General features: G+C 46.1%; 1 protein-coding gene across 3 annotated transcripts in view; it reads right to left on the bottom strand.

The window, feature by feature from the left end:
* Window positions 1-878: 878 nt before the first annotated feature.
* Window positions 879-14,724, bottom strand: part of DAB2 (DAB adaptor protein 2) — a 35,944-nt gene continuing 22,098 nt past the window's right edge. Inside the window, exons 5-15 of one of the 3 annotated variants that reach the window (XM_081929685.1) lie at window positions 13,860-13,991; window positions 12,597-12,680; window positions 11,582-11,608; window positions 11,336-11,383; window positions 10,999-11,061; window positions 9,220-9,870; window positions 8,311-8,461; window positions 6,441-7,091; window positions 5,572-5,684; window positions 4,529-4,603; window positions 879-2,167 (exon numbers count right to left, since the gene is read on the bottom strand). In XM_081929685.1, the coding sequence (XP_081785811.1) occupies window positions 4,538-4,603; window positions 5,572-5,684; window positions 6,441-7,091; window positions 8,311-8,461; window positions 9,220-9,870; window positions 10,999-11,061; window positions 11,336-11,383; window positions 11,582-11,608; window positions 12,597-12,680; window positions 13,860-13,991 (1,986 nt within the window). In that variant the 3' untranslated portion in view covers window positions 879-2,167; window positions 4,529-4,537. The remainder of the gene's footprint in view (window positions 2,168-4,528; window positions 4,604-5,571; window positions 5,685-6,440; window positions 7,092-8,310; window positions 8,462-9,219; window positions 9,871-10,998; window positions 11,062-11,335; window positions 11,384-11,581; window positions 11,609-12,596; window positions 12,681-13,859; window positions 13,992-14,724) is intronic. The other 2 variants (XM_081929686.1, XM_081929687.1) reach the window with 2 other exon arrangements.

The following is a 14,724-nucleotide window of genomic DNA, read 5'->3' as shown; positions in this document are numbered from 1 at the left end:
CAATATATTTCACATCTGGCAACTAATTCGCTCCTTTGATTTCAGATAGCACATGGGAAGAGAAATCTAAAAAGCCCAGGACACAAATTTTCACAGCCCTCTAGCAGCTATGGTGACTCATTTACCAGAAGTAGTGTATTTAGTGTTAACTCTAGAAGTGTATATTCAATTCTGACCAAAGTAGGCCTCCTATGTATATTTTGCTCTAGGAGGCTTAGCTCACTATCCCATCCATTCTTTAGCAACAGAGAGATGCAAGGAGCTTCCCCCATGAACGGCAGTGGCTGATGTAGATGCACTCCCACCCCAACTGGGCAGGTGGCTAGTGGTAGATACCACATACCAGCCAAATGTCATGGAAAAACCAGGACATCCCCTTTTTCTCACAAGATCACAAAGGCCATTTTTGGTGCCACGCTCTTGCCTGAGAAAGTGCTTTTGGGGGGAGTGAGATTGCGGCGCAGGTCATGTGACTCACCCGGGAGCGCATCTCAGAAGATGCATGTCCCAAAGTGGGACGGCCATTTTGTGTTGTGGCATTTCACTATGGCAGCCATTTTATGACTGGCACCCACAATTTTTCAGAGTTCCAAATGTGCCCTGGTCCCAAAAAGTTGGCTTATGATTTGACACTCTGTACCCACTTAAGTTGCATACCAGCGCACTGAGGGAAGCAGTACTCTATCAATGTGGGTGTACATTCTAGGTGATTCAAGGACCCAGGGCTTTTATAAGCTTCTAGTTACAAATGCTTTTACACACCTGTTCAATGACTTAGACTCAAGTTACCCAAGTAAAACTACTATCATATGAAAGCAAAGTGCCCTGCTTCTGGAAAACCACGTTAAAAGTTTTCACCAAACTCCTAGAGGAAGAGGCCGCTTTTGAAATGAAGTTACATTTAATTGTCAGAGTATTTGACTACTTTTTACAATGTAACACAATCCAAAAATTCCTACATTTCCAGTCAGAGGCAAATACATATAAATTGATAGCTTTGTTTTGCATTACAGGAAAAGTGCAGTAGAATATGTACAGAGCAGATTGCATAACTCACCGGCAGAACAGGTCACTACAGACAAAGTGTTTACTAGAAAGCAGATCTCCCATTATGCATTTACCTAGCCATAAACATGGATACCATTTTCAAGTTTGCGCTGATAAATGCTGTAAAGGAGACACACACAATGCTCTTGCATCAGTTCTGCTCAGTTTGTTATTAAGCCCCTTGTTTTAATGTATTATCACTCTGCATAGAATTCTAGCTATACTATACCTTGATTGCCATGATTGCAATTTCTGCTTGCTCCAAGTACAGTTGCTTTTCAATTTTTACAAGTGATAGTACATTCACAGGACCCACCCCCTTCTTTAAAGGACACCCATCTATTTCTGCATCCATCCTTTTCAACCCTGGTTTGAAGAATCTTGCTAGAGGGTCAATAGTCAACACACTAGATGCATTTAAAAAATAAATCACTTCCAAGGTGTTGCTTGTGTGTGTCTCGACTATGACAACAGCCAGCCTGCATGGACATTAAGAGTCAGTCATTACACTTTTGGAACCTCCCCATTACAAGTCAAAGATGGTTTTGAATGATCTTCATAACAATTCAAACATGTTTTCACTTTGACATTGCTGGAGGCAGAGAGGGTGTGAAAATGAGTTCTGTCCGGTTTTAAAGCTTGCAGTTAAGGCTGGGAGACATACAAGAGACCATTTTATGTTCTAGGTGACTCAGTGCTGCAAATTCATATCTTGTTTCTTTCCCCTTGTGTGGAGGTGAATATTAGTCTGTGCAGTTTCTCATCCTAGAAGGAAGTTCAGTAAAAGCCCCATTGACAGCCAAGGTTCATCCAAGCCTTGACAAAATGTGAAGTTGGCTGAAGGCCTAGGAGACACCACAGTGTTCAGTTACTTAAATCCACTTGGGCTGAAGTTCGCCACCCAATTCCAGTTTGGTCTCTAGCAGATTCCTTCCTTGGCTTCCGATGGCTACAATCCAAGGATTCATTGCACCGTACTTCAATCCAAAAGTGGATGGCGAAGAATGAGGCAGATAATGCATGCAGAGTGAAGACAGTAACAGGGGAGGGTATCCAGTTATTCATCACATCCTTGCACCACGGGCAGTCCAGTTATTCCTCTGCTGGTTTGCACTCATTCCTGGGTCAAGAGAACGAGAGGGAGATGGTTAGCACCATTGGGCTGAGTCACATGAAACTTGCTCTCTTGGGGTTTGCTATGTGGAACTACTGAAAAGTAATGTGTTAAGAATGGGATGTGCAAATGGGAGTAGATATAGCAGCAGCAGCATGCAAAAAGTCAATCTTTACCATCACTTTATTTTTTGCTGGGGTGCTTTTGGACTATGTGGCTCAGAATATAGTAGTCCTGTAAATGGCTGCTATGAAGATAGCACTGAATGTTGTTGTAATTGTACCTGGTATGTAGGTAGCTACTTAAGCAGCTGGACTGGTGACTGGGAGTGGTTGTCGAGACCATATAACACCGGTCCTGAAAGACCTACATTGGCTCCCAGTACGTTTCCGAGCACAATTCAAAGTGCTGGTGCTAACCTTTAAAGCCCTAAATGGCCTCGGCCCAGTATACCTGAAGGAGCGTCTCCACCCCCATCGTTCTGCCAGGACACAAAGGTCCAGCGCCGAGGGCCTTCTCGGTACTGGCACCCGCCCTGTGGAATGCCCTCTCACCAGATGTCAAGGAAATAAACAACTATCTGACTTTTAGAAGACATCTGAAGACAGCCCTGTTTAGGTAAGTTTTTTGACGTTTGATGTTTTATCATGTTTTTAATATTCTGTTCCCCAGAGTGGATGGGGAAACCCAGCCATATGGGCAGGGTATAAATAAATTATTTTATTATTATTATTATTATTATTATTATTATTATTATTATTATTATTCCATTGGTCCAGATAGTGCAGTATATTCTACACAGTCTGGCAGCTGCCAGGAAGATTTCCAGGAAGATTTTAGGCCTACCTAAAAATGCTGGGGACTGAACCAAAGACCATTTACATGTGAAGCAGATCTTCTGAGCTAATAGCCATCTCCTTACTTAGCACCATATCCCTACTGAGCAATATTAAGAGCCAAAACTGGGGTCCATCCTGCTCTGGGCAAGGCTTACTCCCCACCAATGCAGTATGCCTATTTTGTGCTTCTTGATCCTTTACCAGCTGACCTGGCTTGCCTGCTACCACCATTTGTGGATGGCGTAACCTAAAGCATAGCTCCATACTCCGATGACCTCACAGCTGGTTTTCTATAATGCTTTGGGACTGCCCCTTAGTGCAGGACTCAACCACCAGAATGTCCATTGGTACAGCCAGAGTTGTGACTTCAGTAGCCTGTTCACATCTGTGTGCAATGTAAGGAGCTCATGGTCCCAACATTTATAAAGCCCTAAATGACACAACACCAAATTACTGAAGGAGCAGCTGTTTGCACTAGCCTGCCTGTGTTTTAAGATCTTCTGGAGAATCCCTGCTCTGAGAACACTTTCTAGAAAACATCAGCTTCTGTTTCTTGCAACAGAAAAGGCCTTTACAAAGCCGTGTCTATTTGGCTCAGGTATTCTTGGAATTTTAGGTTTTGATTCTTTTTTGTTTGTTCTAGTCTTGCTTTAGTTGTTTTGGTTTTATTTTATTTTTTATTGTAGTAATTCACCATGTTTAAGTCTGCCAGCTTTAAGCTATCAATACATTGTGTGAATTACTATTTTTCATACTTTTCTACACTACTCCATAACTCTTGCTGAAGGGCAGCTTAGCAGAATTTAGATAAAAAAGGTTGCTTTCATAAATAGCCAGGATGAGAACCACATTCTGGATAGACCCTGGTGTAAGGGTAAGGGGCTTTAAGCCTTTGCTTTTAATTGGGACCCCTGTAGCTGATTTTGCAGGGGCAAGCTGTAATTTGTTCCAGTGTGAGAAACTCCCAGGCATGGGAGCCACAATCCAGATTGGCAGCATCTGGTGGAAGAGTGCTTATATAGCACCCCACACTTTGCAAAAAAATGTATTTTGGGCTACAACTCCCATCTGTGCTTCCCTGGGCTGATGGGAGTTATAGTCCAACACAACTGGAATGTAGGTAATAGGTTTGGGAAGGCTGCATTAGTGTAACTGCAGTTTGGCCCTTCAGCTCAAGCCAGTCGGAAAAAGTTTTATTTATTAGTACATTAAGATCCCACCTTTCGTCCAAGGAGCTCAAGGTGGCATGCAGGCATCATCCCACTCTCCATTTTATCCTCACAGCAACCTTGTGAGGTAGGTCAGGTTAACAGATAGTGACTGGCCCAAGGTCACACTGGAGATGACTTTATGGCTTGAGTGGTGGTTTGAATCCTGGTCTCCCAGATCCCAGCTCAACACTAAGCACTAACCCACACTGACTCTCCACACAGTTGCCTCTTTTACCTTCGAGCCTGACCCCCGTTTTGCCTTTTTTTAGATCGTGTCAGGTTCAGGATCAACAGCTACCCCTCTAAGAGACACTTACCTATCAAGCTTACGCAAACGGGTTTCCAAAAGGATCGCCAAATGGAGCAGAAGCCAGCTGGTGCGGCACGGCAGTCTAGAAAGGAGGAGACTGCTTTATTTATGCACAATTCAGGAGTCTTTTTGCAGGCAAGTTGCAAATACTTGAATACCCTATGCTTGCCAGTTGTGTCGAGTTGGCAAATATATTGTTTGATCTGCAGGACCTAAGCTTCTCACATCCAGCAAGGTTGCAGCAGCTTGTTCAGAGGCAGTTCATGCTTCTTAAGTGAGAGCTGTGGTTGGGACATCAACCCCCATCACCAGCTGCAATATCTAGAGTACAGATCTCTTGCAGGTGACGGGCGATGCAAGCAACAGTTCCGTTCAAGGCACCTTCAGAAACTGGGTGTTGGGTATTGTGTTATTTTGTGTGTGTGTGTGTGTGTGTGTGTACACACACACACACACACACACACACACACACAGAGAGAGATAGGGGAGGTGGAGGAGGAAAAAGAATGCACAGTGCTTCCAATATGACACCATATACTATGGTGGTTTGGTCTTACAGCAAAGTGTTGCTCATGCCACTGAATTATGCAAACATACAACCCCTGCCAATTATGTTGGTCAAGGATCAGTGCAGTCTGCTGGCTGTTGACTAACAAGCACGTTGCTTGAGTATGCCTTCCATTCTAACCACGGGTCGAAGGGTGCTTGATTATTCTTTTTTTTAAAAAATATATATGCATGGAGCCTTCAGTGAATAAGGCATAGCGATTGGTGTTAACATACTCTTATCTTTCCAGACTGCCAGCTTTAAGCAACACTATAAACACCTTTGATCATGCTGTCATGGTCGAATAGCAAGGGCCAAGACAGATAATTTTACAGTTATCCTGCCACCTGCACTTGGGTTAGCTGGGGACAATGCCAGCTTTTGTTAGAAGGCAATAGGACCCCAGGGGTGCTTCAACTCTGGAGAAAGAAGTGGTCCATAATTTACAGCCAACAGAAGTACAGCCATGGATAGATAGAAGTGGAGTTTGCTCCGCCACTTACAGAGTTTAGCGATGGAACAGCGAAAGGGTCTGTCTTGAAAGGGTTTTCAAATAGGTCTTCAGCAGGCTTGGCAGTTGGCACAGCGTTTGTCCTGAGAACAGGATTTGGTGGCACTGCAATGCAGAACAGACTTATTTTTTAAACCACCAGACACTGTAAGCCACCCATTTCACATAACACAGCAAACACAGCCACACTTGGCACCAAGTGCTGTGTTTTTCTGCTGAGGGCACACATTGCAGGTGTATCAGTGTACATCACCATTTAGTTTACACAGCCAATATGGCACCTGGGGGGGGGGGAGAGAACAGACTGTGCCCACAGAGGCCTTCTCTGGGGCCCATAAAGTCCTCTTACAATCATCACCCTGAAATTAGTCACTGAAGCAAGCTTTCTACTTCAGTTGTGTAGCATGGCACCCACAATTGTTCCTCCAGTTTTCAAACATGCCCACAAGCCTAAAAAGAAGATGCTAACCATCTGCCCATCCCAGGTTAAAGCACACATCCACCTGCCCCAGAGACTACTTAAAAATATGCATCATGTCTACTAAAATACAGTGGAACCTTGGTTTTTGAGCACCTCAGAAGCCAAACGTTTGGGAAGCCGAATGCCGAAAATCCGGAAGTAAATGCTTCCGTTTTCGAACATGCCTTGGAAGCCAAACAGCTTCCGCTGCATGTTTTTCAATTTTCTCAATGGAAATTCCCAACAGCCCTTTGCGCCTCGGTTGTCAGACGTTTCAGAAGTAGAACGGTCTTCTGGAATGGATTACGTTCGACAACCGAGGTTCCACTGTATGCGTATTCTGTGAGGGGAGGAGAAAGGTCACTTCTTTAAGGTTCCCTCAAGGAATATAGCAGATTTACCACCAGTTTTTGTAGCCAGCCAGCTAGCTTCAAAGTCATCGTGGTCAGCCAACTCTTGAGGAACCCCCACTTTGTTACTGAAATAACTGGCAAAGGCTCCAGAAGCTTCCGACAGACCTTGTTGTTGCTGCTGCTCTGCCCTCCTCGCAGGCACGGCGGGCAGTTTCGCCAGCTGGAAGTCTTTGAACATGGCTTTTACATCCTTTATTTCCTTATCACCGAGTGGATCCAAAGCAGTGAAGGCGTCGCTTTCCTTCTTGGGCAACTCCTTCTGAGGTGCAGTTCTGGGAGGCAACTGAGGAGGGCTTCTAGCAGGCAACAGAGAGGGGCCCTGGGATGCGAGCGGAGGTGGGAATATGGCGGGCTGGAAAGGGTTCCCAGTGCTGGAGGGCTGGACCCACGCATTAGGAGGAGGACCCCGTACAGGCTGACCCCAGAGATCGGGAGCTGGAGCCTGGATCGGGGCTCCCAAGGACAATGGTGGCTGACTCCAGCTGGGAGCTTGTGGAGCAGCGTCAAAGCCAAGAGGCTGAGGGAAGCTTGCTGGCTGAACACCCAGAACAGATCCAGGAAAGGCTGAAGAAGGCTGGTTGAAGATTGCAGGTTGGGGACCCCAGGCTGGTGTTGGAGAAGCAGTTGTGGGAAGGCCACCTGGGGAGAAAAAGCCCACACATCGATTAAGTTATGCTGCTCTCTCATCAGGCAACTCCACAAATACCTTAGTTGGGGGGAAAAAGTACGTTTCCGAGCACAATTCAAAGTGTTGGTGCTGACCTTTAAAGCCCTAAACAACCTTGGCCCAGTATACCTGAAGGAGCATCTCCATCCCCATCGTTCAGCCCAGACACCGAGGTCCAGCTCTGAGGGCCTTCTGTTGGTTCTCTACCTGAGAGAAGTGAGGTTACAGGGAACCATGCAGAGGGCCTTCTCGGTGGTGGTGCCTAACCTGTGGAAGGCCCTCCCATCAGATGTCAAGGAAATAAACAACTACATGACTTTTATAAGACACCTGAAGGCAGCTCTGCTTTGTTGTTGTTTTAGCTGTGTCTGTCTCTTTGTGACCCCATGGACCAGAGCACGCCAGGCACTCCTGTCTTCCACTGCCTCCCGCAGCTTGGTCAAACTCATGTTCGTAGCTTCAAGAACACTATCCAAGCATCTCGTCCTCTGTTGTCCCCTTCTCCTTGTGCCCTCCATCTTTCCCAACATCAGGGTCTTTTCCAGGGAGCCTTTTCTTCTCAAGAGGTGGCCAAAGTATTGGAGCCTCAGCTTCAGGATCTGAAGCTTAGGGAAGTTTAAAATGTTTGATGTTTTATTGTGTTTTTAATATTCTGTTTGGAGCCATCCAGAGTGTCTGGGATACCTGGCCAGATGGGCAGGGTATAAGTAATAAATTATTATTATTGTACATACCAGCACAAAGTTTATATCTATCTGTATTAAAGACACAAGAGCCCCGCTAGATCAGGGCATAGGCCTATCTAGGCCAGCATACTTCTCACAGTGGCCAATCAGATGGGAAACCTGCAAACCTGTTTGATGTATTACAGTATTTTAATATATTTTTTGGAAGCCACCCAGAGTGGCTGGGGAAGCCCAGCCAGATGGGCGGGGTATAAATAAATTATTATTATTATTATTATTAGTGCCTGAGCAGCTACAGTGTTCTCCCCACTTGAAATTCCCAGAAAACTGTAGACATTAAATTGCTTTGCAATGAAGGTACACACAGATCCATCAACATGGCCTTCCAGATGTTGGGAGCACAACCCCACAACTCATTGGCCACACTAACTGGTGCTCATGGGACTTGTAGCCCGAGAACAGGATTCCCCATCCCTGCCTCAAGGAAAGAACAGACTTCACTAACCTAGTACAGGCATGGGTGCTGCTACAGGAGCACTAGTGTTGAAGAGGTCTAGAGGATTGGTCTGTGCAGGTGGAGGCGGCAGTGCAGTTGTCAGAGTACTTGTTGCAGGAGCAAAGATGCCTGAGCCAAACAGGTCACTACTGGCTGAACCCTGGAAATGTGTTGGTGGGGAAGACACATCAGGCATAATGGTTATATATGTACAGGAAGTTAAACATTGCCCAGATTGCTCTTACAAGCACTACAACCCCACCAAACTGTCCTATAGGCTGAATGGCTGAAGAATCCCATAGCGTGCATCTAAGTTAAATCAATTATTATTAAAGGTGAGTGTGGGCTCCCATCTACAGCAGAGATGGAGAACCTGACGTTTTAGACTCCAGTACCCATCAGGCCCAGCCAGCATGGTCAACGGTCAGGGACAATGGGTTTTGTAGTCCAGCGACTTCTGGAGGGCAGCAGGTTACCCACCTTTGATCAACAATATTCTCTTGTCAATTCTGTATGGTAGCAACCAAGAAGGGCTGCAGCCAAATAGAGATATTTTATGCAAGGCTGATGCAATACCTTGACACCTTGTTACTGAACTACACCAATGATCTCCCCAAAACTACATTCAACACATGCATTAGGAGTTTAAGCGTCTTACTTACCAGAGCTACAGAGACATGGCAGCATTAGGAGGAGAGAGGAAAGTTAGGATTAGAAAGAATGATTGATGTACACAGAAAGCCAAGCCACAGAGTTTAAGGTTTGCTATGGCTATGACCGACAGCTTATAAGAGGACCGAAGGCAAGCTAGTTCTCTGCCAGCAGAGGTTTTGTTGAGGAAGGGGGAGGGAAATCCCTTCACCTAGTCCAAGTAGGAAAACATGCATGTCACCACTCTGGGCATGCACCATTGTTCACCTTAACAGTCCTCCTTCCTCTTCCTGGCTTGGTGCTTTGGGGAGGTGGGCTAATCGTGATAGAGTCATGCGACATCAATTGGCCGTTGCTATCGGAGTCTAGCCGTAATCCATTTTGCACCGGTAATCCTTTGGAAGAGCTCTCCAGAAAGACATTTACTGGGGATGTGGCAGGGAAGCCGTTCTGTTCTCTCTCCGGCACCCCATTTGGAGTCCTCGCGGCTAGTTGGGCAGGCTTACTCTCAAGCAGCCACTGGCTGGCCGGCATTTCCTGCTTGCCAGTTCGGTTGGAGATCTGGTCAAACTCTTGCCCAAAGTAGTCTACATCCCCATTCATACCACTGCTCCCCATGGGGCTAGTCACAACACTTCCCATCTTCTGGCTGGGAGGCTTCAGAGAAGAATCGATTGGGGGCTGCGCCAATTGGTCGGGTTGCGTGAAAGGGTCATCCCTGAAAGGGTCGGGATTTGGGGTGGGGAAGAAGCTGAGATTTGCAGAGAAAGCATTGTCAGGCAAGAAAGGTGGCTGCAGCTTGGACAGTGGTAGGGGAGGCGCGATGTCATTCAAGAAAATATCCTCCTCTTTGAGAGAAGTCGGAGGGGCCTCAATTTCAGAATTTAAATCCACTAACAGGATCTCTTTATCCTCCTCCTATTAGGTTTGAGAGAGAAGACTGATTAGCAGAAGAGACACTGTAGACAATGTGCAAGAGAGTCTCATGTGCTTATTAAAAATCACAGAGCAAGCAGAATGGCAATGGACTCCAGCAATTCTTAAAATAAGAAACCTATGACCTACACACTCCCGTGCCCTCGCATTTGATAGGTAACCTTATAGTGAATTTTGTGCACTTATTGGACAATCAACCAGGAGATTTGAAGATCAGGAGCATCAATTTTGAAATTGTGGTAAAGGAAGAATGCTTACACAATGTTGAGTGGAGTCTGGTTCATTAGGGCAAATGGAAACCACTAACCTCAGTCTGCTCTTGGCCAATCCCCATGGGCCTACCTTTGTATTTAGGTTCAGCCCAGGGGGTAGCCCCAGATATCAACTTCCTCCTCCTCATGGATAGGACCCCAAAACCACAAGTACTTGCTCCCAAGAGCTGCAATCTTCCCAAAGGCATTTGACTAGCAAGCCTGAACATGGCGGAAATTGTGGTCACAGAAATCCAACCAGGATTCTCAGTGCTTCGTACTTCTAGTTTCCTTCTCAACCCTTGCTCGGAATATCAGAGAAGCACATTGTACTTTTGCATACATTCCCTGTCCCAATGCATCCAGCTACATGTATGTAGGGATTTGAAAATACTGATTCACAGCTTTGATTCTGGTGGCAGTGTTCGAATCCCTGAATAGTGCATTTAGTATGGCTGAGCCAATCTCTAAAGCATATTCTCTTCCACTAAGCTAAGGTAACATGTATGGTGCCCTCCAGATACTCCCCACCAGTTGCAGTGAGCATGGCCAATGGTCAGGGATGATGGGAGTTGAAGGGCACCATTTTAGCTACCCCTCTACTAAGCCAATGCCATCTTGCCAACATGGCAATTCCTAATAGGTACAAATGGCCAATGGGCCTAATTTCAAGCACCTTACTCTTGGGGGTGGGACTGTGTTCACATTTCTATATGGAAAAGTTCAATCATATGGGTAGGTAGTCAACTGCTCATCTGAACCACCCCTAAGCATCCAAGACAGGCCAGTTCTTAGAAGATTCCTCCTACCATTAAGTCATTTAAAAAGCTAGCAACAGTACAAAGCCAATTCTACTCACTGAGGGGCTGTTCAGGTCAGGTGGAGTAGACATGTCTCCAAACAGATCCATCTGCTCCACACCCTTTAAGAACAAAATGGTCAGAAAATTAAAATCTATCATACACCTCAGCCTGCAAGGTCATTTGAGTCTAACCAAGGGCATGCTTGGAAGCCTAAGTCTCTGTAGTAGTTCAGTTTGCTCAGTCAATCAACTGGCTGCTCATCTGTGAAACCTCTCTTGAAACCTTGGGTGTGGTCTCAAAGCAGAAGAGGCCACTATTTTGTTGAAGTCAACCAGGGCTGGTCAGTGCCTGGGGGGAGGGGGAGGCATGATAAAGAAAAAAGGAATCCCATACCAGCTTTATTTTGTCGGCTCGTTCAGTAGCTGTTTCATCACTGCCATTCTGGAACAAAGGAGATGGAGGGGGGAGAGAGAGAGTGAGAGAGTGAGAGAGTGAGAGAGTGAGTGTGTGTGTTTTGGTCTCAGATACTCAATAAGAACAAGCTTTCCCCATTTTCACACATTAAGCAGCAAATGTACTTAAAAGCCTAACAGGCAATTGCATTTGATTTTCAGGCCTAAAGACTTATTTGTTTATTACCTCAACAGGTTTATTGGCCTCTTCGTTCTGAAAAAAAAAAGACATCACGCCATCAACATTTATAGAAAGCTTTATATATTTGTCCATGTCTACTCTGATGGGCAAGACGCGGGTGGCGCTGTGGGTAAAACCTCAGTGCCTAGGACTTGCCGATCGTATGGTCAGCAGTTCGAATCCCCGTGGCAGGGTGAGCTCCCGTCTTTCGGTCCCAGCTCCTGTTCACCTAGCAGTTCGAAAGCACCCCTAAGTGCAAGTAGATAAATAGGGACCTCTTTATAGTGGGAGGGTAAACGGCGTTTCCGTGTGCTGCGCTGGTGCTGGCTCGCCAGAGCAGCTTCGTCACGCTGGCCACGTGACCCGGAAGTGTCTCCGGACAGCGCTGGCTCCCGACCTCTTAAGTGAGATGAGTGCACAACCCTAGAGTCGGACACGACTGGCCCGTACAGGCAGGGGTACCTTTACCTTTACCTTACTCTGATGGGCAGCAGTTGCCCAGACACTGTCCAAGGCCAATGTCTGCCCCATCACCTGCTACCTGAACTGGAGCATGCACAACTTATGGATGGGATCTGCTTGGTGCAAGGTATGTTCTACAGCTCTGTCTGCATGGGAAGGAGCAGATTGAGGAACCTCCAAGCTTCCTAGTCTGTCCTTTAACCTGTGCTCAATTTCCTTCAGGCTAGACTTATACTTTTAGGGTTGCTGACCTTGTTTCCTACTTCTTTTTTTACACCCTCACCCTGGAACAGATCTTCCAACACAAATAGATGAATTCATTTTCCTTTTTACCCCATTACCTTGTTGACTGATCTTTTGTACTTGAAGAGTGGACTTATCTGGGAGTAAGTAGTATTGCCAAGTTTAGACAGGCTCCTTCCAGCCGTGTCAGATTTATCTTAGATCAACCAAGTTCATGGTTCAGTCACTGCCACTTTAGATCAATAGCAGGTTTCATTTATCTTAGGTATGGCTACTGAGCAGCATGAAAATCTGAAAACTTAACAGGCAGCATTACCTTTCGCTTGTCACCCTCTTCTTTTTTCTTCATGTTATAGATTACTTGGAATAGATCCTTCAAATCTACTACTAGAGGTTCAGCCTAGAAGAGAGTAACAGGCAGTGAGTGAGTGAATGGACAGGACTTAGATTTCCACTTTGTGGCAGAATTCACAATTCAGCTCATTTCCAAATGGAGTGGAATGAATAGAATTCAAGGAACAGAATTCAAGGCTTATACTAGTGGCATTTTCTCCCAGTGTTCCATTTCCCTGCTGTGATTAGAGTTCCCTAGATTTTACTTTCTTGGGCTCCATGATCACTGCAGGTGGTGACAGCAGTCACAAAATTAAAAGATGCCTTCTTCTTGGGAGAAAAGCGATGACAAACCTAGATAGCACCTTAAAAAGCAGAGACATCACCTTGCTGACAAAGATCCATATAGTTAAAGCTATGGTTCGCCCTGTAGTATGTATGGCAATGAGAGCTGAACCATAAAGAAGGCTGATCACCAAAGAATTGATGCTTTTGAATTATGGTGCTGGAGGAGACTCTTGAGAGTCCCATGGACTGCAAGAAGATCAAATGCATCCATTCTTAAGGAAATCAGCCCTGAGTGCTCACTGGAAGGACAGATCCTGAAGCTGAGGCTCCAATACTTTGGCCACCTCATGAGAAGAGAAGACTCCATGGAAAAGACCCTGATGTTGGGAAAGATTGAGGGCACAAGGAGAAGGGGATGACAAAGGACGAGATGGTTGGACAGTGTTCTCGAAGCTACCAGCATGAGTCTGACCAAACTGTGGGAGGCAGTGGAAGACAGGAGTGCCTGGCGTGCTCTGGTCCATGGGGTCACGAAGAGTCGGACACGACTAAATGACTAAACAACAACAAATGCCCAAACAGGCTGAGAGTTGGTGATTGGCCCATGGCGCCCCAATGAGCTTCATGACCGAGTGGGGATTTAAACCCTGGTCTCCCAGGTCTTAGTCCCTAACCACTACACCACACTGGTTTTGCTCAACATTTCTCCAACCCCTGCAACCTATTAGATATGTAGCATATATGCCAAGCCTCAGAGATAAGCAATTTAACAAGTTGGTGTTTAACAATTTAACAAGCTTCCAAGTTGGTGGCCAAAACACTTGTGGCAACCGTTTCCCCAGTTTTAACCACACTTGAAAATTCTGTCAATCCTGCAATTTAAGTTGAACATGCACCCAGAATGCTACTTTGAAGAGCAGCACATCGGCACCCCTGGTCCCACGATATAAAGTTTTACCTGCTGTGCTGTTTTGATGGCGAAGAACTGGTGCTGCCCTTCTCCTCCACAAACGTAGCCAAAGGCACGGTTGTCAGTCACATCCCGGGCTATAAAGGATATTTTGTTGACTGGATGCTCATGCTCAATAACCTGGAATCAAAGTGGATGACATGGTACCAGACTTTTAACTCTTGAAAATGTGTAAACCTTGCACTGGTGGTCTTGTAGGCCACCCTTTACTCAACCCAGAGGCGGAGCATCCCCCGCAGGTGCCTATTCTTCTTCTGTTTGAAGATCTACAGCAGAGATCACTACCCTTTTATGTCACTGGCCCCACTGAACTGCTCCTACACAAGTCAAGAATCCTCCACTCCAAGTCCAAAGTTAACCTTCCAATCAGGGAGCACTGATATGAGAACAACTTGTTCATGTTTTAAATTTGACTTCCCCATAAAGACTGCTGCCAGTCCAGATCGCTTTTGTTTCAGCACTCCCCATTCAACCAAGTAGTCAGCATCAATAGAGCTCAAATATTTTAGGCTCTCTGTATGAGGCGTGCAACTCTGGACCGTATCTCAGAACTGGGAAGATTCTAGGGGGGGCACTAGGGGGCGCATCGGAAGATGGCTGACAATAACATCTCTCCGACCCACACGAGGTAATTTGGAGGCTATGATGGGGGTAATTAGCCTCCCTAACCCCCCCCCCCAGGATGGTGGGGGGACAGCCCTTGCCTGCTGTGCCCTATACCACCCCCGAATTTGTGGGGATGGGGGCACTAGGCACAAAGCCCTCCTGTGGGATTTCGGCGCTCCTGGACACCGTCTCTGATCCGCGCCACTAGCTGCAAGAACTTCAAAAGAAACAATTTGGAAGAGGCGAA

This window comes from Podarcis melisellensis, assembly GCF_964234715.1.
Source record: "Podarcis melisellensis genome assembly, chromosome: 11".
NCBI lineage: Eukaryota > Metazoa > Chordata > Lepidosauria > Squamata > Lacertidae > Podarcis > Podarcis melisellensis.
Note: the sequence above shows the minus strand (reverse complement) of the source record. Positions and strands in the feature narration are given on the sequence as shown.